The sequence below is a fragment of the Propithecus coquereli genome, unplaced genomic scaffold (assembly GCF_000956105.1).
Source record: "Propithecus coquereli isolate 6110/MARCELLA unplaced genomic scaffold, Pcoq_1.0 Scaffold83, whole genome shotgun sequence".
Classification (NCBI taxonomy): Eukaryota; Metazoa; Chordata; class Mammalia; order Primates; family Indriidae; genus Propithecus; species Propithecus coquereli.
Window position 1 is genome coordinate 6,023,637 of NW_012154507.1, and position 23,631 is coordinate 6,047,267.

At 40.0% G+C, this 23,631-nt stretch overlaps 1 protein-coding gene across 2 annotated transcripts in view; it reads right to left on the minus strand.

Moving 5' to 3' along the window:
- Positions 1 to 2,688: 2,688 nt before the first annotated feature.
- Positions 2,689 to 23,631, minus strand: part of GNG2 (guanine nucleotide binding protein (G protein), gamma 2) — a 96,917-nt gene continuing 75,974 nt past the window's right edge. For both annotated transcript variants that reach the window (XM_012663812.1, XM_012663811.1), the window contains 2 exons: positions 14,394 to 14,509; positions 2,689 to 3,543 (listed from right to left, as the gene is read on the minus strand). In XM_012663812.1, coding sequence (XP_012519266.1) covers positions 3,415 to 3,543; positions 14,394 to 14,480 — 216 coding nt within the window. In that variant the 5' untranslated portion in view covers positions 14,481 to 14,509 and the 3' untranslated portion in view covers positions 2,689 to 3,414. The remainder of the gene's footprint in view (positions 3,544 to 14,393; positions 14,510 to 23,631) is intronic.

Consider the following 23,631-nt stretch of genomic DNA (forward strand, 5'->3'; position numbering starts at 1 on the left):
AAGGGCTGTATCTGAGATGCAAGACCCATGGAGAAAGGCTTTTAAAGACCCTTAGGACATCTCTATTAACAAAATCCTAAAGAAAATCAATGGCTTCCCATTTCCCCATCCATTTGTATCATGAGATCCTTCTCAGATTAACCAGGGAATCAATGGTGAGGTGGTCCACCGCCTTCACAATGAATTTGCATATGAAATGAATCTGAAAATTCCATTTATTAAAACAAACACATTGTCCATGGGGGATGAAAACGTGCACATCACATTCAGGTTTTCTTGCTTTAACATTTCTGTTTTTTCCTCTCTTCGAAATACACACACCATAGATCTTGTATAGGGAAAAGGTGAGCAATTCTTGGGCTGTGAAACATTAATATATAAGTTAACAATTCATCATTGCCAGGAGCAGCTAGAAACAAATATTTAAAAAGAAAGAAAAAGTATAAAAATCCCTTAAGATAGCATGCTTTATTTTCCCAAAATTCCTTATGTATGAGTGTATGGAGAAATAGTTTTTATGTGAGTATGAGTGTATGGAGAAATAGTTTTTATGGTTTAATTTTTCCTTGGTAGGCAATCTCTTTCAAATATTATTAGCAAATTCAGATTCAGATCAAAGTACTAATTTGCATTCTCTGATTTAAATTAAATAGTGCTTGGTTTCAAATTGAAAAAAAAATAATTTTTAAACTGGAGTTAATATTGAGGATGATGTAAGATTTTTTTTCCTTATAGAGTTTGCATTCTAAATATGAAGTTTATTGTTACTGCTTATTAACTAGTTCCATGGCAGGTTTTTGTTACTAACCAATATGTTCTCTATAGAGACCAGGACCTTCTTAAATAATTAAGATGTATTTTATTAGTTACCCTTTAAGATAAAATTGTGCTGGTGAAAATGATTGTTGAATTTCTAAAAGAATTAAGCTCTTTAGTGGCATAAGTAATCAAAAGACTTTTTCCCCTGAATAAGTACAATTACCAAGAAGCCAAAACTTATATAAAGATTTTGGTATTCTAATTCCATACTGTAAGACATGGAATTATAAAAAGTCCAGAACATTTTCCTTGGATTTAATTTTAGATGGGCTATGTGTTTTCTGCCTCCTCTCTCCTTTTATAAACGTGGTGACATGCAGTTTGGGATTTCCTTAACTTTTAATTACCAGATCTATATCATGGTGCTTTCTAAAAATTTTACTTCCATCTAAATTGCTCCAAAGATCTAGATTTACATGAAAATATAGTCCTTCTGAGAAAAAGAAATGCTGTGGATTATGAACATCATCTGGGCCTTCTAATGATGCCTGAATCACCACCTAAGAGCGCTTTATTCACACTTGTTTTCATGTGACGACATATTCATATTTTGGCTCATTTTAAAAATGTGATATGGTTTTAGCTGATTGCACAGTATTACTAAGCTAGTTGTAAAATACTATAGTTTAATAAGTTCTTTGCCAGGTTTTTCCCGCTAAATATTTATCAGTATTTCACTGACTATAACAAAATTCCAAAATTTGAACAGAAGAACAGAAGCATCTGGTTACAGAAGTATATTCATACATTTCACAAATGTTTCAGTATCCTCTTCTCTCCCATCCCAGGCGTGAGCTTTAATTGGAAGTACTTATTCTCTCCCCAGCATGCCCATAAAGGAGGTGAGGAAAACATTGACCACGTCTGTTTCAAAATCTGTCCTTGGCATATTAAGTCTTTTTATCTTTTTTTCCCCTCTCTTTTCGTACTTCTGTTTTTGTTTTTTAAATAGGAGAAAGAATGGAAAGGACTGAGAGGAGAATAAAATTAATCGGGAAATGGTCTTTTGGGATTTGAAAGCAAACACAATGTAAGAGAGGCCCTCTTTGGGGATGACACAGAAAAAGTGATAAAAGCTTTCGGGGCCTGACATTACTGATGGAGGCTCCAGCTGCATGAAAAATCACTCTCAATATCATGTCTTGGCAAGAGAGAGCTCTATCTGCAGGGAGTTGTAAATAAAGACTGAGAGACTCTAACAAACAAGATGGAGAACAAAAACAAAGAAAAGATTCTATTAACATTTTTGATGAGTGAAAATCCAAGACCATTTCAGTGGAGAAAAAGAGCCAGAACCCCTTCCGGTGGAGCCAGCTGTGGACTCCACATCTGCTGCCCAGAGAGCGGCTAGTGGGGGTCCTCCTGGGTGGGCGAACAGCCAGGGTTCTAAGACTGGGTCACCTTCTCTGGAGCTATGGATTTATTTCTCCTGATACTTGAATAAAGGAGGGCCATGGATTTCTTGAGAGTACAGAAAGTGTTCTTTCAATCTAGAATTTCAATGATTCAGGGAAAGAGGGAACTTGCTTATACTCTATGACAAAAGCACTTCCCAACTCATGGTGAATCCTTTACTCTCCTGATGGGTGGTAGCTGTGCTGCCCTGGATCCGGGATCAACCAAAAAAATGCTGTGGATTCTGGAAAATATACTGAAGAGGCGTTTATGCCACTCTTACCTAGGAGGTATTTTAGGCGTGGCTAAGGCTCTGAAGTAACCTCAATTTTCAAAATACTGAGTTTTTCCCTCCCCAGCATCTTTTCCCTCTCATTTCTTTTTCCAACTTTTTAGCAAAACAATAAAACTTCTGAATGGATGTAACATAGGGACATTTTCATGCAGTATTACTCAAAAATTGTCACAAATATATGAAAGCACCAGTCACAACACATGATTTACTTGTACTTGCAGAATCAAAGCTATCATGTACAAATGTTAGGAATAGTGATAAGAGAACAGAGACAACCGGCATTTTTTGTCGTTGTTATTACCATGAGGATACACCACGGGGAACATCTCCCTAAACATTTTGGGGGCTCTTCCTGGGAGTTCAATCTTACAGACAAGTCCAGCCTTATCTCCACACTACTGTAAGGGGGAAGGGTAGAGGAAGGGTGGGGAGAAGGAAAAAAGAAGAAAGGCACAAAGACTAAACATCAATGCCATTAAACCAAACCGTGGTTACACTGGACAACTCAGCTTATCAAAGGGTATTCTAAAGACAATATTCATTCCAAGAAGGTCATACACATCTTAGCTCAGTACAGCTGTCGGTTTTCATTTTTATTTTTTAAATATAAAGCAGAAACATAAGGTTTTGGGGGAGAGATAGCGGAAAAGAAGTGACACCAATTTTATTTTTGTATATTCCCCTCCTCCAGGCAGTGCTGCAGATTCAGATCTCTTAGCTCAGGATGTGGATCGGCTTGCATTCTCGTAAGGGGACCAGTTCTTTAAACATGCATAGCCTGGAGTTTCCAGGATGGTTCTCCTCGCTCTCTTCAAATACCGTGGACCAGAAAGGTGCCCACTTTGCTAAAAACTCTACATCAATGTCCCAGGAGCCTGGAGGCTCTTCAGGCTCCTCTTGAAGACTTAAAGGATGGCGCAGAAAAACTTCTTCTCCCTAAACGGGTTTTCTGACGCCGGGACAGGAGTCAGAAGGGGATCTTCCTTGGCATGCGCTTCACAGTAGGCCATCAAGTCTGCAGCTGCCTTGGACACCTGGAAAGAAAGACAGAAAGAACCGAAACTGTAGACAGGGCATTGACTAAGAGTTTGGTTCGGTCAGTCAAGGCTCAGCTTTGGAGTCCAATAGCCTGGTGTCATATCCTTGCCCCAGGACTTGTGTGAAAGTGAAGCAAGATACTCAGCCTCCATAAGCCTCTCTTTCCTCATCCGCAAAGAAGGAAGTTGATGGCACTGACCTCGCAGGATTGTGGCTGGCAGGTCCGGGACTAGGGTAAGGTGAGTGAGGTACTTTAGCAAGCTAGACTGAAGGAGGCTCTCACTGCCAGGGTCATGCAAATGTCCACCTCGCACCTGTTCAGCCTGAGAGTGGTATTTCCTTTAATTTTGTGCCCCAGATACCTCACTGGCCTCACCCCGGTCCCAGTCCTGGTTGCAAGGGTTATATGCCACACCCCATGCAAATCATTTCGTACCTGGCACACGGTGAGCTTTCTACACAGGCCGGCCTGTTGTCATTCTGTAGGCACGCCTCTCTGCTTCAGGAACCGTGCCAGAGATGCCTAAAGCCATGCTGATTTCTCTAACTAAACACAGCAGGAGGCATATATATGCGCACACGCACAACTTAATATTAATATATTGCATATTTTACAAGTATAAATTATATAAATGATAATAAATATAACTATATTTGTTATATAATTACAATATTATATATATGACTTCAGCCAAGCCTTGTACCCTTTCAGGATCTTTCACTGGGAGGCTGTCACTGACTTTGGTGACTCTGTCATTCCTCAGAACATCTTGTAGCTCCCTGTTAGGAGTTGCCTATGGTACCTTCCTTTGACCACCTCAACAGTGGCAAATTTTTACTACTTGAGTAGGTGGATTTAATTTTGGGAAATAAATTAAAAATTATCTATTACTACATCTAGACACTAGGTAGAGGATCAGCCTGGGGAATACCATTTGGAGTAAAAAATTGCAAAGTCAAGAGTCAGGTTTTACGTGCCATCATACACTTGTTCTGAAGATCACATCCAAAGATTTTTCCACATGATAGCAACATCATTGTGCCACTTTGAAAGCCTCTCAAAGCAACTATGGGAAGGATAATCCTCTGTAAGAGCTGGGTAGATTATATTATTGCTAAAGGTATTCACTGTCCCTCCCTACAGGTAGGGCGTACATACGCACACCATGACATCAGACTTGGTGCCCTGTGAGCGTCAAGGGCATCTCTCTCATGCTAGAGGCTAGAAGTTTGAAATGCAAGGATCAGCAGGAGTCATGGTATGTGTATACCATGGAGTAGTACTCAGCCATAAAAAAATGGGGAACTAATACCCTTTGTAACAACCTGGATGGAAGTGGAGACCATTCTTCTAAGCAAAGTATCACAAGAATGGAAAAACAAATGCCACAGGTACTCACTATTAAACTGGAACTAAGCGATCAACACTCATGTGCACATGTGGTAGTAAAACTCAGTGGAGAACAAGCAGGTGGGAGGGGTGAGAGGGGATGGGTAAATTCATACCTAATGGGTACAATGCATGTTATCTTGATGATGGGCACACTGGTAACTTTGACTCAAGTAGCACAAAAGCAATTCATGTAACCAAAACATTTGTACTCCTGTAATACTCTGAAATAAAAAAAACAAAGCAAAACAAAACAAAAAACACCAAAGTCTCAGCAAGGCTGGTCCCTACTGGAGCTTATGAGGGAGAATCTGCTCCATGCTCCTCTCCCAGCGTCTGGCAGTTTCTGGCGATCCTTGATGTCCTTTGGCTTGTAGATTTATCACTCCAATCTCTGCCTCTGTTTTCACAGGGCATTCTCTGCTGCATGTGTATGGCTTTACATGGCATTCTCTTCTCTGTGTCCAAATTTCCCATCTCACCAGTCATTGCATTAGGCCTACCCAATCTAGTATGACCTCCTTTTAACTTGACTACATCTGCAAATACTCTATTTCCAAATAAGGTCACATTCTAAGATTCCAGGTGGGCATGACTTTCAGGGGATGCTATTTAACCAAGTATAGCATATTTCTGTAAAAATCATTCTCACTTTTTAACAGACATTACAGTGCTTATAAAAAATATTTTTATTGTGCTCCTATTTTGTCCCAGACAAATTTTCTCTTTTGATCTTCACAATAATCCTGAGGTAGGAATCATTATCCTCTTTTTATAGATGAAAAATCGAGGCTTAGCAGATTACACGAATTGTTCAAGGTCACATTGCAAACCATGTGTAGGAAAAGAACATGAACCCTGATGTTTTGCCATTAAGCCACAGCCCTCTACATGTACACTACTCAAATGCAGGACAAGTTCCAAAGGTTAAAACTGAGATTCTTTGCGAAAGGCTACTATGACAAAATGAAACAGCCTCTTCATGTCTTAGCTCCCCTAAATAAAAACAAAGGAAAGGCTTTCAGACTGAATCATGGTCACTTTTTTTGTGTGTGCTTTTTACTTGTTTGAGCAACAGTCATTATTATACCAAACAGGAGCTTAGCTGGTAAGCAGCAGAAACTGCAAATCAGTAATACCTAAAACTCGCTTGTTAACAAGAGATCCAGCACCATCCGTCCCTACTCATCTGCAACACCCACACACAAATATGTAGCACGAATATTCAAAATCTTTTTTATGATTCAGAAAGAGCTATACTGGGCAAAACTAATAACTTAAGAGTTGCTCATATCTTATATTTGAACATCTGATTCACAATGGTTTTCCTCTCAAAATACATTGTGTGTTTTATCTTGTTTTCTCAACTAGATTGCAATCTCCTGTAGGTGATGGTCCAACACAGTGCAGAACCCTAGTAGTAATTAGAATAATTGCTAATATTAAATCTCAGCCCTTGCTATGTGTCAGAACTGTGCTAACCACTTTACACACAGTATCTTATTTAATGCTCACAATAACATTATAGGTCACAAGCTGTTATTTTCCTCATCTTAAATATGTGAAGTAGGGACTTCATTAAGTAAGTGTTGGCCCCAGGTCTCACAGCTCGTGAGCAGGTCTCAGGTTTCTGACTTCGAAATTATGAATGCTCCTCCTGTCCAGCCCCTGGCTGTCATCCTTGTCTCCTACCTTACGATGAGTTGCAGTGACAGTCTGTCCAGGCAGATACCTTGACAGCTCCAAGAAGCAGCAGTTGTCAGTAAGGATAAAAACTAGACCCCCAAACTTAAATGGAATGTAGGGATATAGCTCCAGTTTCATGACATCCTGAAATTGAGACACATCTTAAAATTGATGTTGCAAAATGCTTGCAAGCCATCAGGCAACGAAATAAGCACAGGCAGGTTGTCACTGACCATGCATGTGGCAAACTGGATATTAGTCATAAAATCACTCCTTCAGTTGCGCTGCCTGCATTCATGAAGCCACGCAAAGTTGACTTAACTTTAATTTGTTCCTTTAAAGGACTTCAAAGATTATACTGGATGGAAGCTTGAAATGGGAAGTGTACATAGAAAAAAACAATCAAACTGTTTTCTCCTGCTCTATACTGATACCGCTCTCAATACTTCCCTTCTGACACCAGATGTGTGGGTTTTCCCACAGTAAGCAATTCTCTGACACCACTTCGGTATCCTACAATTTAACTCAATTCTGACACTATCTCTGAGGATTCAGCATCAGATCCCAGAGGTTAAGGGCTCAGTCTCACAAAACTGGTCCCCATTTCAGATGCTAATCACAAGTGGTAGGCCTCCAGGCTACCCACAACTTCTGTCCGACTTGGCTACAAGTCAGAGGTTCTCACAACTCTGATGATTTGCTAGTGTCTCACAGAACCCAGGAAAACAGTTTACTTAGTATTGCCAACTTAGTACAAAGGATATTTTAAAGTATATAAACAAATAATCAGATGAAGAGAGATATAGGGCAAGGTTTGAAAGGGTCCTGGACACAGGAGCTTCTGTCTCTGTGGAGTTGGGGTGCACCACCCTCCAAGAATGCGTGTGTGTTCATAAACCCAGAAGCTCTCCAAACTCTGTTCTTTTGGGATTTTTATGGGGGATTCATCACGTAGGCATGATAGATCATTAACTCCACTTCCAGCCCTTCTTCTCTCAGTGGAGGAATAGGGGATGGGGGTGGGACTGAAGGTTCTAAGCATCTAATCATGGCTTGGTCTTTCTGGTGACCAATCCCTATCCTGGAGCCCACCAAGAGTCACCTCATTAGAACAAAAGATGCTCCTGTTATCCAGGAAATTATATAGGTCTTAGGAGCTCTGTCTCAGAAACCAGGGTCAAAGACCAAATATTAGAACACAAGATTCTCCTAGCACCTCTATTTACAAAGGCTGTAAGAGCTCTGTGTCAGGAACCAAAGGCAGAGACCAATATACATATTTCTTTTTACTTCACAGCAAGTTACCTTGAACATCAAAGATTGCCTGTCACAGGCCTGGCCATGGAAGTGAAGGCAAAAGAAACGGTCAAACCTCTAGGAATAGGTCATAGAATTTTTAAACCAGGAGAGGTTGGTCTGACATCTATCTAAAAAGATCTGTTACTCAGATCAAAGCTGCTGGCTATTTTAAAGAAAGGCTTTATTTTTCTTTGAATCATTAATGTGTAATTCAAGTAAGGAAAATAAAAACATCTGTGTTAAGCAGCAGTAAATGCAGAAGCAACTTCAGAATTCTTTGCTATGTCTTGCAATCATACTGAAAATATGAGAGGTGCTAAGGAAAGTAAGATCACCATGTAGGGGATGAAAAGCAGCAAGTTAACAAGATGCCTGTGTCAATCATGATGCCTGCATCACCATAATGCCCGACCTAACATGGTGCCCTACCTAACACAGTGCCCTATGTAACCATGGTACCTTAGTCAACCATGATGGCCTATATATATTATCATGATGGTCTGCATCACCATGATGGTCTGTATTATCATGATGGCCTATGTAATCATGATGCCTGCATCACCACGGTGATCTGTGTTATCATGATGGCCTTTATCACCAAGATGCCAGCATCACTGTGATGGTCTGTGTTATCGTGATGGCCTATGTAATCATGATGCCAGCATCACCATGATGGGCTGTGTTATCATGATGGCCTATGTAATCATGATGCCAGCATCACCATGATGGGCTGTGTTATCATGACGGCCTATGTAATCATGATGCCAGCATCACCATGATGGGCTGTGTTATCATGATGGCCTATGTAATATGGTCTGTGTTATCATGATGGTCTATATCACCATGATGTCTGCATCAGTGCCAGTGGCCAAAGGTGAATCTAAAGGATCTTTGCACTGTGATTGTCAAGAGTGCCCAGGATCAAACTTTGATTGTGACACTAAAGAAAGTATAACTGTATGAATAAATATTTATTATTTTTGTTTTTGAAATAATGAGTGACTATTTTAAGTAGTCTTCCTCTCCCTGCTCCTCCAAGTTGATATTAAACTGATGATACTTATTAATAGCATCTTTAAAAAAAAAGAAATAATTTTCCAAACAATAGTCATCAAGAAAAGTATACTATATTTATTTTATTTAATAAAAGAAGACAGACACTGAATATTGTCATCCAAAATAGTTACATTTTTAAGGGAGACTTCATCTGGCCTAAAAACTTGGCTATTCAGGAAAATTCATTTCCCAGGGATTTTGAATTACCAAGGATTTATAGTACTACTTCTATAGCTGCTAAGTGGGATGCATAGGCTGAGTATGCACTTGGTGCTTAACAAACATCTATTGGATTTTAAAAAATTGTATAACTCTCATAAAAATGAAGTTTTATGCTCCATTATTAATATATGCCTGAATTCAATTTTAAATTTTTTTGCTTTGTTTTCAGCATATTAAATGAGTTAGGACTAGCCATCTTTGAACAAAGCCCTTCCCTCTATAAATCCTTCAATATACCTTACTGATTTTTATCATCCCTAAAAGTATTCTCAAATTGGCCTATAAGGAAGACTGTATCCCATTCTATCTAATAAAATTAAACATAAGCATTTTAGAGAAAGGATGTTAAAATGTTGGAAAAATACCTTAAAAGTCTCAAACCTAGGATATATGTCCTCTAGTACCAAGCATGGCATCTGACTGGCCCATTTCTCAGTCCAGAGCCCCATGAAGTTCAATTCTAATCTATTATGAGTCAATAATCAGAAAGATGATTTAATCATTAGAAATGCTCATATTTGGTTCACTAATTTATACATATTTATCAGTCATGAAAATCAGTCTATTTTATGTTGATACCAAAAGGAAGGTATACTATAAATACTAGCTATTTATGATCATATGATATGAAACAATTTACTTCTCTTTAAAATGACCAGTTTTCAAATTACATTTGAATTCTCTCCCATTACCACAGTTTTATTTGGTCAATTATATTCATGCTTAGAATCTCCAAATCTATAATGTGATTGGGAATGAATGTCACGAAAAATACAGTTCCTAATGTCTTACTATATGACACTCTTAATATGCAAACTTAAAGCTATCTACTAAAAAAAACTGCTTACTGAATGCCTATGTGGCCCAGCACGATGAAGGATGTAAAGAAGTAGACAGCTTGGTTTTGGACTTTAAGGACTATGTAGTTGGAAAATTTCTTTGATGAAGGTGAAATTGATCAGTAAATTGATTAGTAAACATGGTTAGAATAGAAAAAGAGATTCACAAACAAGTGGGGATTTGGGCTGACCCCTAATGTAAGAATAACATTTGGAAAGGCAAAGAATAAGGGGAAGGGTGTTCTCAGTGAGGGACCCAGAATCACCAGAGAGGTGGAAATTTGCATAGCACATTCCTGGAAAAGTAAGGAGAACCAGTTAGAAATGTCTATTGGGAATATTTCGGAGAAATAAGAAATAAACTTGAAATTTTTATGTGGAGTCAATTTATGGAGTACCTAATTAGTTAAGAAGCAATGATTTCACCCAGGCTCCTGGCCTTGGCTTTCTTTTGCTCTTATAGCTACATTATTTTGCATAATACTAACAGTATCCCTCATCAAAGAGCATCTTTCCAGCTTACGGTGATTCCCATACATGGGGGTAGGTTAATTCCTGGAAGCCGTGTTTATATAACGTGGTTCAATCCTAATGTCAGTTGAGTGAAGGTGGAGATGGCTTATTCTTACTAGAACAGAGATGCTACTCTCGTACTATGGAATGGAGATTGAAAGGGATTGAATCAATCTACCTCTGGAATGTGAGGTGTGATCCTTGGAGCATGGGCAGCCATCTTGTGTCTGCCACACGGACCTTGCAGCTAGAAATCACTCTTCCCAGGAAAAAGAAGAGGGGACATCCAGAGAGAAGCAGAGACATGTGATGGGGTACCTGCAGTTCCCAGTGGCTTTCCAGTTCCCACTTCCACTGCTTACCCAGTTTTACCTCTGGTCCTGGATTCTGACACACATCTTTTATTATCAATCCTTTCTTTCTGCTTAAGCTAGCTTGGGTTGGGTTCCTCTTATTAGAAACCCAAAGAGTCCTAATACAGTGATGAATCAAGAGATTTACTGAAGCCCTGCTGTTGTTTACTTTTGTGTATGTTCCCTCCACTTGTGCTGTAAGGACAAGCTTTCTTTTATTTTGTCTTTGCTCAACGGTAGTGTGAGTAGATTGCTATTCCATTTGTCTAAGTGTCACAGAACACAACCCCTCTCTATCCCTTCCCCATCCCCTACCCATTTTCCTTTTATTTCTCTTTACTCTCTGTCCTTGAACGAAATGCTAACAAAGAAATACAGAAAGCCTGGGAGTATAATTTACATATGCCTGAGGCTTATGAACAGATAATGGGTTCATTAGCGCAAATCTCCCAGGATCTGTGATGTAAAGAGATAGGACACAAGAAGGTTTAAAAACCAATATGTTGGCCGGGGGCGGTGGGTCACACCTGTAATCCTAGCTCTCTGGGAGGCCAAGGCGGGCGCATTGTTTGAGCTCAGGAGTTCGAAATCAGCCTGAGCAAGAGCGAGACCCTGTCTCTACTAAAAATACAAAGAAATTAATCCGACAACTAAAAATGCATAGAAAAAATTAGCCGGGCATGGTGGCGCATGCCTGTAGTCCCAGCTACTCGGGAGGCTGAGGCAGAAGGATCGCTTGAGCCCAGGAGTTTGAGGTTGCTGTGAGCTAGGATGACGCCACGGCACTCTAGCCCGGGCAACACAGTGAGACTCTGTCTCAAAAAAAACAAAACAAAACAAAAAAAAAAACCAATATGTTCAGATCGGGCAGGGCTACTCTATGCAGCTGGAGTTATTCCGGCGCCCACATGAGGGATAAGGCCACTCCCCTACTTTAGGGACCCTCAGCAGCTCCAGTGCAACTGTGTCCCCATGCCTCCTTAAGAGTCCTACTCTTTGTCGTCTGAGCCACAGTAGGTTCTGTCAGATGTACATAAAGCCATTGCTATCCTTTATAGCCTGAAGAGGTCACTACTCTAACTAGAAAATCACAAACCTGGAGTCTTCAGAGAGAAGCCCCTTCCTGCTGACAGGATTGTGCACAGAAAGTAGGTGAAGACGCCTGAATGCTCAGAAGCCTTGAAGGGCCTCCTGCAGGCAGATAACCAAGCCCTAAACCAGCTAGCTGACGACTGTGTCAGCACAGTCGACAATTTATCCAACAGCTAAACTAAAAATAACCTGTCACTTCACCACAGCAGGCCTGCCTGGCGCTGAGGTGCCAAACAAATGCTGAAATACAGGATGCTGCTGTATTTCCAACAATTTCAGGTCTCATGATGTCAAGAGGGATTCAGAGATTTGAATGTGACGATCGTCCAGGAAGGCAGCCACTGGTGCTCAGTTTGTTGGGCTAATGTCTTGTCTTTTTTAGTAGTGATGTATTTGTGTCTGTTCAAAGGGCAATCAAGGTGTGACGTTGGCTTCTTTCTGACGACATTTGGTAATTGTGCTTCTTGGATAACTTATTTGCATCTGTAATAGGTCTTGTTCTTATTTTTTATAATCCCTACTAGGTTGGAGATCTTTAAGGGCAAGAATCATGTCTTCATCTATCTCTATATCTCTAGAACCTCACAAGTCTTGGCAATTTAGAAAGCTCTCAATAAAATATTTATTAGATAAATAAATGAATGAATAACTGAACAAACAGCAAAAATACAACCTTATGATGAGGGTCTAGAAAAACTTCTGAAAGAACCCAGTGACGGGTCTGACTCTTCAAGGAGTCAATGCAGTTAAGCGTCAGTAAAGGAGAAAGGTGGAGAGTCAAAGGAGATTGAATGTTCTAGGCATTCGAAATTTCCATCAAGGGAATTGAAAGCAGTTCAGTATGGCACCCGGGAGAGTGGATGGGGGTGAAGCTGAAAAGATGGGAAGGGGCCAGAGGAACCTTGCATACCCTGCTAAAGAGTTTGAATTTTATATTACGGGTCATGGGGAACCATGAAACGATTCTCAGTGGCAGAGGAACATAATGAGATTTTCTTTTAGAAAGTTTTCTTTGGCAGCAGTGTGGAGGGTCACTGATGGCAGAGGCGGAGGTGGGACTGCAGGAGCAGGTAGGAAGCCCTTGCAGTCAGTCGTTCAGGTGACGGATGATGAAGTCTGACCTATTGCTGGGAAGGTCTATTTCTGTTCTTTCTTCCACCATCAGTCTTCATCACACATCAGCACATCATATTCTCCTTTAGGAACAGTGCCTGGGGACACCAAATAGTAATAGAAAATGCCAGCCACGATAGGGCTTCACCAACTTTTATCTCAGTTGGGCCACCGCAACAGGTAAAGTGGTATTTTTCAGAGGCCCACAGGCTGAACCTCCTCTCCCCCAAAAAGAACTGGATGATCCTTTCTTATAACCACAATCCTTGGGCCACCTCACTGCTCTCAGCAGTTACTGTGCCCACCTGTCACTTTGTACTTTTTCACTCCCTCAGCAAGGGAATAAAAAAGTAAAAAACAAGAGGGAAGAAAAGAGGAGAAGAGAAAGGTGGCAAAGGAGCCTTTATTTATCTCACTCACGAATAAAGAAGAATTAAAGAAGAGCAGGAGCTGATTAAATCTTGTGGCCTATTACCAGGAGTCAAATTTTACAAAGGAAGTTTAGGATAGATGGGAAAACGTCCATGGATAATTGCTCAACTTATTTAGGGAGGAAGATGAGCTCTCCCTTCACCCTCTAGCATGCATCCAATGGGTCTACTTTTGATTTGAAATCTACCAACAAAGGGTTTGGATTTTAAGTCTTGGTTCAATATGAATGAGTTCCAACTTACAGCAAAGCTGTCAGGTTAGGTCTGGGAGGGTAAGAGAAAGAAAGAAAGAAGTAGACTGTGAACTTTCATTAAACCTCTATGTTGTTTGATTTCTTAGGGAGACAAGGTGTGATTTTTGTGTTTTGTAGAAAAAAAATCCAATAAAGTATAAAGAAGGAAAAAACTAATAACCTGCAGTGATGATTAGAAGGGTTAGACATGAAAGACAGACCTTTGACCTTAGAACCTGAACCAGGACAGAAAGAGTTAAAACCCAAATGAGAAGAGGGTTTCCACAAGGTCAAGGAGGTGAACTGGTAGACTGATATGTTTTATATGTTCTCCAATTTCTTTGGCTGGAATTTAGCCATGAGCCTGTTTTTATTTTTTTGTTTTGTTTTAAAATCTACATAGAGAACCAGTTTTAATTTATTCTACCATTTCATGCTGTAGAAATCTGGAGAAGGCAAAGACACATTAGAAAAGCGAACTTCTGCCTAATCATTAAGCTACTCTCCTGTCATTATTGGTTTCATCCCTATCTATGGAAGAGTAGTCAGATGACAGATGGCTGCAAATCACGCTCCTTATAGTCAGGCTAGATGAGGTGTGGGGTCAGGCTGTCCTCACCTTTATCCTGTCAATGTTGGCTTCCATCTTCAGCTGCTCTACCAGCTTCCTGGCTTGTGCTATGCTGGCAGTGTTGTTGCTGGCCATCGGAGTGCCGGATGGATTTTTCAGACACACTAGAAAAGAAAACAAAGAGGAAGAATGTATCAGAGAATCCATGAGCTGCCAAAGGTGCAGGTTCATCGGAACCTGGGAAATATCAGAACAGTGGTCATAGCCAGGCCCAGCTCCTCCAGCCCTCTCCATCCCTGGTCAGCACTATGTCTGATTAGCGGGCAGACAAGAAGATTTGATTTTCCAACCCTCCTTCCCTCTCTATCCCAAGGAGAAAGTTTACCAAATCAGGTAGAATAAGACATGCTGCCACACTAAGACAGCAAGCTGTTAAAATGATCTGAATTTTTAAAATGAGTTCAAAATGGTAAGGGTGACACTGTGCATTATTGCTGATGCTGTTCACCTGCTACAACCATCAGATACCATGTTAAGTGCCCTCAGAGGATGAGTGAGGCCAGGCAGGAGGATGAATGGTAAATTATAAACTCCTTCAGGACCAAAGGCTCTGTTTACAGTATTCTCCTGATGGGCTCAAACCCCACCCTTCTGGTTAACTGTGACCACCGTAGCCTTTTATACTGCAGAGACACTGCGATAGGAGGCGTGGCTTTTCAGGGTCACTTAATCCAGCATGGTTGGAAATAGCCGTTCCTCTCCACTCTCTTTGAAATATGGCTTGAGTCACAACTATCTCCTTTGCTCACAATTCATTAGGAACACATCTATCATGTCAAGGGGGTGGGGACTGCCATGTATAAATTGGTAAATACATCAATTAGCTCACCAATCTTATTCTAAATTCAGTACAACAGACTTATTACTTTTATAAATATGGCAATGGAACATAAATGTTTCCAGAGTGGAGTTCTGTCCCCATGTAGATTGTGAGGTGGTTTCTTTGTCTGGCTCTGCCCGACCCCCTCCCCATCTGTGCTCCCCATCTTCTTCAGGTCCTATCCCAATTTCATTTCTCTTATAACCCTTTCTTGATCCACTATCTCACTTTATTCTTGTTGTTCATCTTGAAAAGTATCCTCTTTTATTTTTAATGTCCATTTCTCCCACATTCTGAATGGGTCTTGCTCTGTGTCAAGGTGCCATATGCTGTTTCAGGACCATCTGTGTAAATAGGCCCCTTGAGGTCATTGACATCCAATAGCGAAGCAATATTTGAGAGATTCAATTTGACCAGAATGCAAATCCAGGAAATGAGAAGCATTAAACACTGCCTCAGTCAACACTGTGGACTCTTGTTCTGAAGACATCATATCAAAAACTGTTACTACTGCTAGCTTTGGGAAATCTTTTTATCTAGGGATGAAGTAAGATCAGGTTGCCTATCTTAAAAAGACAGAAAACCTGGTGGAGGAAGAATAACCCATAACAAATTCTGTACATAAATTTTTTACCTACTCATTAAAATCAAGAAATAATTTTTGTTTTTCTTGTAACAGAAGTCTATAAATTATCTCCTCTGGTACTTATGTATTGATATCTAATTCTTTAAGACATAAGAAGAAACTATGTAAAACTCTTTGGAAATATACAAGTCCCTTCATAGAGAGTATTACTTTATAAAGAATACTGCAAAATAAGCCACCCAAGAGCATTTATGGAATAAATTGGAGGATAATTGTTTCCTCAATTTTTCAAAAAAGAGCTTGGAGACAATAAAATGGGAGGGAAGACTGAAGGAATTTTTGAAGTCACAAAGATCTGTGACCTCTACTTTCATATGCTTGAAGATCAAAGGAGGGAGAACTGCATGTAAAAACAAAAAAATAAAATAAAATAAAAGGAGGCTTTAACAACTATGATTTCATCATCATGGTTAGGGACCTAATCGTCTTAGTCCCACAAGGAAATAATATGCCCCACAATTAAACAAATATCTAACAGCCTAGGAAGACTTCACAGGGTCAAGATGGAGCATTGACTTCCACAGTAGGGTGGCCTAACTCTTTCATTCATCCAAGGTTGGAAGCAGCCATGATCTACAAGCCCCTGGACACTGCTCTGTGAAGCTAATGTTTCTGCTATACTGGGATTCATTCATCACACTGGGAATGCAGATTCTCCCAGAATTACCAAATGTTCATTGGGGCTGCAGGAGCTCTGGGAGTCTGGCCAGCTACTCTTCTACCCTTGAATTTACACCAGATCACACAGTGACCTGCAGCAGAGACCACAACCTGCCTCCCAATACCTCTTCCTTTCTTCTTCATTAGTAATGACAGTATTTTTCTTTTTTAAACAGAGACCACAAGAGCCCTGAATTTTAGCTAGGTATATTTTGCTGAAGGATACATTCCCCAGCCTCCCTTATAGCTAGGAATAGTTACATGACTAAGTTTTGGCCACACACACAATGGAATATTATACACACACATATATATATACACACAAACACACACATTATTATATACATATATAAACGCACCCCACAATATCACACACATATATACACACACATACATAAATATACACATTTTCTTTATCTGTTCATCTGTTGATGAATACTTCAGTTGCCTCCGTGTTTTAGCTACTATGAAAAATGCTGCTATGAACATGGGTATCCAAATATCTCTTCAAGACTCTGCTTTCAATGCTTTTGAGAATATACCCAGAAGTGGAATTGCTGGATTATATGGTAATTTTTTCTTGAGGAACTGCCATAACTGTTTTCCACTGTGGCTCTACCATTTTACGTTCCCACCAACAGTGCACAAGGGTTCCAATTTTTCTACATCCTCACCAACACTTGTTATTTTCTGTTTTTTTGATAGTAGCCATCCTAATGAGTATGAAGTAGTATCTTGTTGTGTTTATTTGCATTTTCCTAATGATTAACAATGCTGAGCATTTTTCATGTGCTTTTTGGCCATTCATGTATCTTCTTTGCAGAAATGTCTATTCAAGTCCACTGATCATTTCTGAATGGGTTTTTTGTTATTGCTAAGTTTTAAGAGTCTCTATATATTTAGGATATTAATCCCTTACCAGATATATGGTTTACAAATATTTTCTACCAGTTCTGAAGGCTAGAAGTCCAAGATCAAGGTGCCAGCTTGTGGGCTGCCTTTTTGTTCTGTTGAACTGTCCTTTGAAGCATGAAAGTTTTAATTTTTTGGAAGTTCAATTTGTCTATTTTGGCTTTTGTTGCTTGTGTTTCTGGTGTAACATACAAGAAATCATTGCTATATCCAATGTCATGAAGATTTTGCCTATGTTTTCTTCTAAGAATTTTATAGTTTTAGCTCTTTTGTTTAGGTATTTGATCCATTTTGAATTAATTTTTTTCTTCTGCCTGTGGCTATCCAGTTTTCTCAGCACCTTGTTGAAAAGATTGTCCTTTTCCTCCATTGAATTATGGACTGAATGTTTGTGACCTTCCCCAGATTCGTATGCTGAAGCTCAGTCCCCAACGTAATGGTACTTGGAAGTGGGGACTTTGGGAGGTAATTAGGTCATGAGGATGGAGTCCTCAAAAATGAGATCAGTGCCCTTACAAGAAGAGACAGAGGAGAGATGATTTCCCCCTCTCTCTCTCAGCCATATGAGTAGACAGGGAAAAGATAACTACCTGCAAACAAGGAAGAGGACCCTCACTGGAACCTGACTATGCTGGCACCTTGATCTTAGACTTCTAGCCTTCACAGCTGTGAGAAATAAATGTCTGTCCTTTAAGATACCCAGTCAAAAGTATTTTTGTAATAGCAGCCTGAACTCAGGGAGATAAATGGCCTTGGCATCTTTGTCAAAAAATCATGTGGCCATATAAGTAAGAGTTTATTTTTGGGCTCTCTGTTCTATTCCATTGGTCTATATAAGGTTTGTCTGTCTTTATGTCAGTGCCACATTGTTTTGATTACCATAGCTTTGTAGTAAATTTGAAATCAGGAAGTGTTAAGCATTCCAACTTATTTTTTTTTAAGATTGTTTTGGCTATTTAGGGTCCCTTGAGATTCCATATGAATTTTAGAATGGATTTTTCTATTTCTGCAAAAAACATTGCTGGGGTTTTGATAGGGATTGCATTGAATTTGTAGATTGATTTGTATAGCATTGACTTTTAACAGTATTAAGTCTTCTAATCCATGAACATGAGATGTCTTTTTCCATCTATTTATATATTCTTTAATTTCTTTCAGCATTGTATTTTAGTTTTCGTTGTATAAGACTTTTACCTCCTTAGTTAATTCCTAATTATTTTATTCTTTTTGATGCTATCGTAAATGGAATTGTTTTCTTAATTTCCTTTTCAGATTGTTCATCATTAGTGTATAAAATGCTACATCACTGATTCTTAATGCAGAAGAGGAAACCTTTTGCCTTCCACTCGCACCTAAATTGAAAGTAATTGCACACAATGAGAAGTGTTGTTGAGGAAACGTATAGGGTCAATAAAAAGGGTCAACAGAGTACCATGAGATACTTAGACAGTTTCAACATGGAAGCACAGACACACATCAGATATTCTTTGCTAATGTTTCTTTTTCATTTTTCATGGAACCCAAATTGTGCAGAAATTATTTTTTTAAGAGGAAGGGAAATGGTTAACCACTGAAATAGCCATAAAAGAAATCTGCTGAGAAAATCATGTGGACAAAGCTTAAAAACACACATACCTCTTAGAGACAAATGACCAAAAAGGCACCCTTTTAGTTTAAAAAAAAAAAAAAAAAAAGAATGTGGTTCATTTCTACACACTGCTCCTCCCTCACCCAATCAGCCCAGCCTTTGGTGATGAACTATGACTTGGCATATACTGAAGTTTACCTTTGAAGGGACCCAGCCTCACCCTGGAGCCACCAGAGGGCCACTCCAGAGATACGCCCAGTGGCGGATTCTGCTTATTCTAGGAGTTGGTGGGACAGAGAGAAACAGAGTCAGAGTCTGGTTCTCTTGGGGAAATTGAATTTCTGAAGCCACTTCTGGGATCTCAGAACAGTTCTGGGAGTTGGTGGGGGTGATAACCAAAGGTTGGATCGTGCTAAAGCAACATTCTTTTGTCTAGCATGCCGTTCTGAGCCCAGCAATTGGCAGCACCTGCCAGGTACTAGATTATCTGGTAACCATGGTATAGCATGGAATGTGTATGGGTACACTTCTTTACAACATTTGAATCAGAGATTTATAATACCAAAGGCTTATTCTTTCCAAATTCTACAGCCAAAATCTGTTTTTAAAATCTAATAATCTACCCTTTGGCAATTGTAAGTAGGACTCAATCTTTTCTCCATGCCCCACCGCTACCGTTGGCAGCTGTACCCAACCAGAGAAGCACTGCCTTTTAGGAGGTATTTGGAAATGTGTAGGGGTGGTGTGGGGTATGACAATAACTGGGGGTGCCTCCGGCATTCAGGGAGCAGAGGCGGAGACTCTAATGCCCTGAAGCATGCCAGGCAACAATGAATGGCACTGCTTAAAAGGCCCATAGTACCCTTAATGATAAATATGGAAGGACATCCAAAAAATATCCAAAATATTCATAAACCCATACATGAAAAATTTGCTCAAAGAAAGTACTCCACGCGGAAATGTTCGCCTAACTAGGCTTTTATATTCTTATGTCTTACAATTCCTATTACTGTCCCAGTTATGAATATATGTTAAGTGTTCATAATTCTCACTAGCATTATTATGCTTTATGGATATCTGGTCCCTGCTCATTTAAAATAGAGCAGAGTCTCTTTTGTGCAGTGTTCTAGTAGAATAAGATTATGCTGGGTTATATTTGCCAGTGAGCAAAAAGGATACAAATAACAAAAATTCCTAGAACAATTATAGGAATTGTGTGTAAGAGATTGGTAGAACTCTGCAAGAATGCCCTAATTATCCCACCTGAATTCCAAACTGAAGAATAATACAGAAGGAATTATTTTCTTTTCAACTAATGAGAATAGTTGTTCCCCATCCCACCCCGTTTCCCCACCCCCAGGAACATGAGAAACAGGCCTGTTATGGAATAATAACCATTAGATGAGATTTCTTTTTCTAAAAGTACATTTAGCATTTTAATTTAGTTCAGGAGGAACTTTTCTGTTAAGAAACCATACATTTTCTTGTCATTTAGGCTTGGTAATAAACACACAACCCCTTATTTCTGTGGCACAAAGATAAATAAATGTTTTCAGGATGGGAATCTTTGCTTTGAGCGTGTAGGTTAATTGTGGAGGATTCCATTCTTTTCATACTTTAATGGTGTTTTCTCAGGGTGGTATCCAGACAGACTTCCCCAGGGCCTTTAACTCTAATTACAGCTGTGTATTTCTCAGGACTATGTTTTGATATTTGCAGTAGGTGTTGAGGGGTTTTTGTTTGTTTTGTATATTTACAGGTTAGGATAACACTGGCAATAAAATAAACGATGTCTAGTCTAGAATACAAATTGAAGGTTTATAATCTCCCAGTCACTCTATATTATTCTTATTCGTTAGTTAGCTGCATCACCGGTGATTGGTAGTTAGTTGCTTTTGAATTAGAGGACTAATTTAAAAACATTCCAGTTTAGAATTTTTCAGAGCTCCTGCAGCTAGTCATCTGGATAAATGTCTTTATTAAATGCTCAGACCACAACCCAAGTTTAGCTTGGTCATTTTTGCCACTCACTCTTTTTGATCCCTATTCTAATTGATTGTGTAGCAGGTATGTACACCATCGTAAAATTGATATTATATATACCAATATATATTAGATTATATACATACTAAATGACATATATTTATACACATCATCAATTAATATTTTATATATATACTAATTAGGTTGATATATATACTAATATTAGCCTAGCTCACAGCAACCTCAAACTCCTGGGTTCAAGTGATCCTTCTGCCTCAACCTCTCAAGTACCTGGGACTACAGGTGGGCACCACCACACCTGGCTATTTTTTTTTTTTTTTTCCAGTAGAGATGGGGTCCCGCTCTTGCTCAGGGCTCAGGCTGGTCTCAAACTCCTGACCTCAAGTGATCAGCCTCCCGGAGTGCTAGGATTACAGGAGTGAGCCATCACGCCCAACCTCTAATATTAGATTATATATACTAAGAGTACAATTAATATCCATTCCTGTGAAGGACTTTCACAAACAGAGCACTAGTGAACTTATGCACAGTGGCTGCAACGTGAATCAAATTATAATCGTAAAACACCAGCCTGCCAGGTTTCAGGGTAGTTTTTTTTGTCAGGCATCTTTTTCTATTACCCGTTGGCCACTTTGACCTGAAAATACCAAAATAGCACATTCCAATCTCTGCTAAGCAGCAAACGCTAATTTCTTTTAGTTCCCCGGCCACTGAGGACATTTTATATCAATAAGGGATTTACTGTGATGCTGCTTCTCCCTCAACACTTTCAAGCCCCAGAGTATGGAGGTTGGAATCCACTTCGTGTGCTTGCTCTTTCCCAACCTGTCAACAATTGGGCATGTCACACAGATATTTTGGGTGTCACCATGTGCTGGTTTCCTCACTTGTCTTTGCTCATTTTCGAGCAGCGGCGAGGAGGTTTAGATGGAGAATTAAACAAGAGATGAGATCTATTGTGTAGGGGTGTGTAGGGTAGCTGTCCACGCCCATAGGCATGGAAGAGCTTAGGGACGGAGGGTATGGAATAATCTGGACTCCATGAGACACTGCTTTGTATCTGAAGAGGGGATGTAAGGCCAGGAAGGGGAGGCATGGGAAGGTATCCATCCCTGGGAGGCCTTGGTGAGTTTGGGGGCGGAGGGGTGGCCAGAAGGCAGACAGCTGGACAACACATGCTGGCCGAGGGAAGGAATGACTTTGTAAGCCAAACAAAACTGGAGGCGTCCAAGTGCCTCCCTCCTCTTTCTATCCCTCTTCCCCATCTTTTAGTGCTTCTCGTTTCTGGGAATTCGATTGATAGGCCAAAATTTCTGTTCCTTCACCAGAAGACCAGGAACTCAGAGTGACACAAATATTAGCTCATAGACCAACAGCTTGCCCTGTGCCAGGAACTGGGCCAGTGCTTTAAAGCATCATCCTGTTTCATCCTCACAACCCAAGGGGAGCGAGTGCTACATCCCTCCTTGAAGGAAACTGAGGCTTAGATTAAGTCAGCACAATAGCGAGAAGGGTGTTTCTGAAGTAATCACCCTGGGGAAAGGTTTTCTTTCAGCCCTTCTCAATTCACATTTTCAAAGGCACCAGACTGATCCTAATCGGAGGTCTGTGGTATACCTGTGGCCATTTTCACAAACATAATACCAATTTTATGGTCTGTGTAGCTACAGGGAGAGCTAATGCGAATGAGGACCAGTGTGGAAGCCCTGACCACCAAGCCTGCTGGGAGCCGACAGGGAAGAAAAGGAACCCAGGGATCCACATACCGACACTTAAACCCACTATAACTATTTCCATGTAGTTTTGCTGCGAACGTGCCACTCACCAAATGAGAAAAAGGCAAAATCAAGTGTGACTTCCTCCAAATCAGCATGGGAGCCGTCTATGCAGTGTAGGTGGAGAGTAAGACACAACACGGCTTCCCTGCCTCGCTTGAGTGCTAGAAACATTATTTGAAATGACAGCCCTCTGCTTTCCAGTAAACTGCTGTTTTCGAAAGTATTAACCCCTACACAATGTAGCTTTCCTCTGGAAAGAGGGTCACTGGGTAGCTGCTTTTAATGACCTTGAAAGAAAACAGTCCTTGAAAAATGTTGACTTCAAAGTCATAGATTTCACAAATTTTGTAAAATGAAACAGGAATGAATAGGCCACACTGCAACTTTAAAATGACCTGTAAGCTTTTGTTTTTATCTGAGCCTTGGATAAGGAAATGGCTTGTATCTATAAATAGGAGCTGGCATTCTTAGATGCTAGGTGGGCTTTGTTCACTCCAAGGAAAAAAGATTAGTACTTTGTATGGTATATGTTAGATTTTTTTTTTTTTTTTAAATATGGAAGCCCCGACCACAAACCAGTAGGGTTCCAACAAAAGGGAAATAATGAGCTAGTTTCCATAGAAATGGCTCTGTTAACCTACTGATATCTAATACTCTGCAACAGCAGGCAAGGGGGATCTGACAGGCAGCAGCCTTCTGCCTCCTTGTAGGAAATTATCTATTGGTTAATTAATTTCTTTATGAAAAACTACTGCTTCAATCCTAAATCCTCAGTGGATCTCGAACCTCAGGCAACCCCTTTAGTTCACAGAGACTTC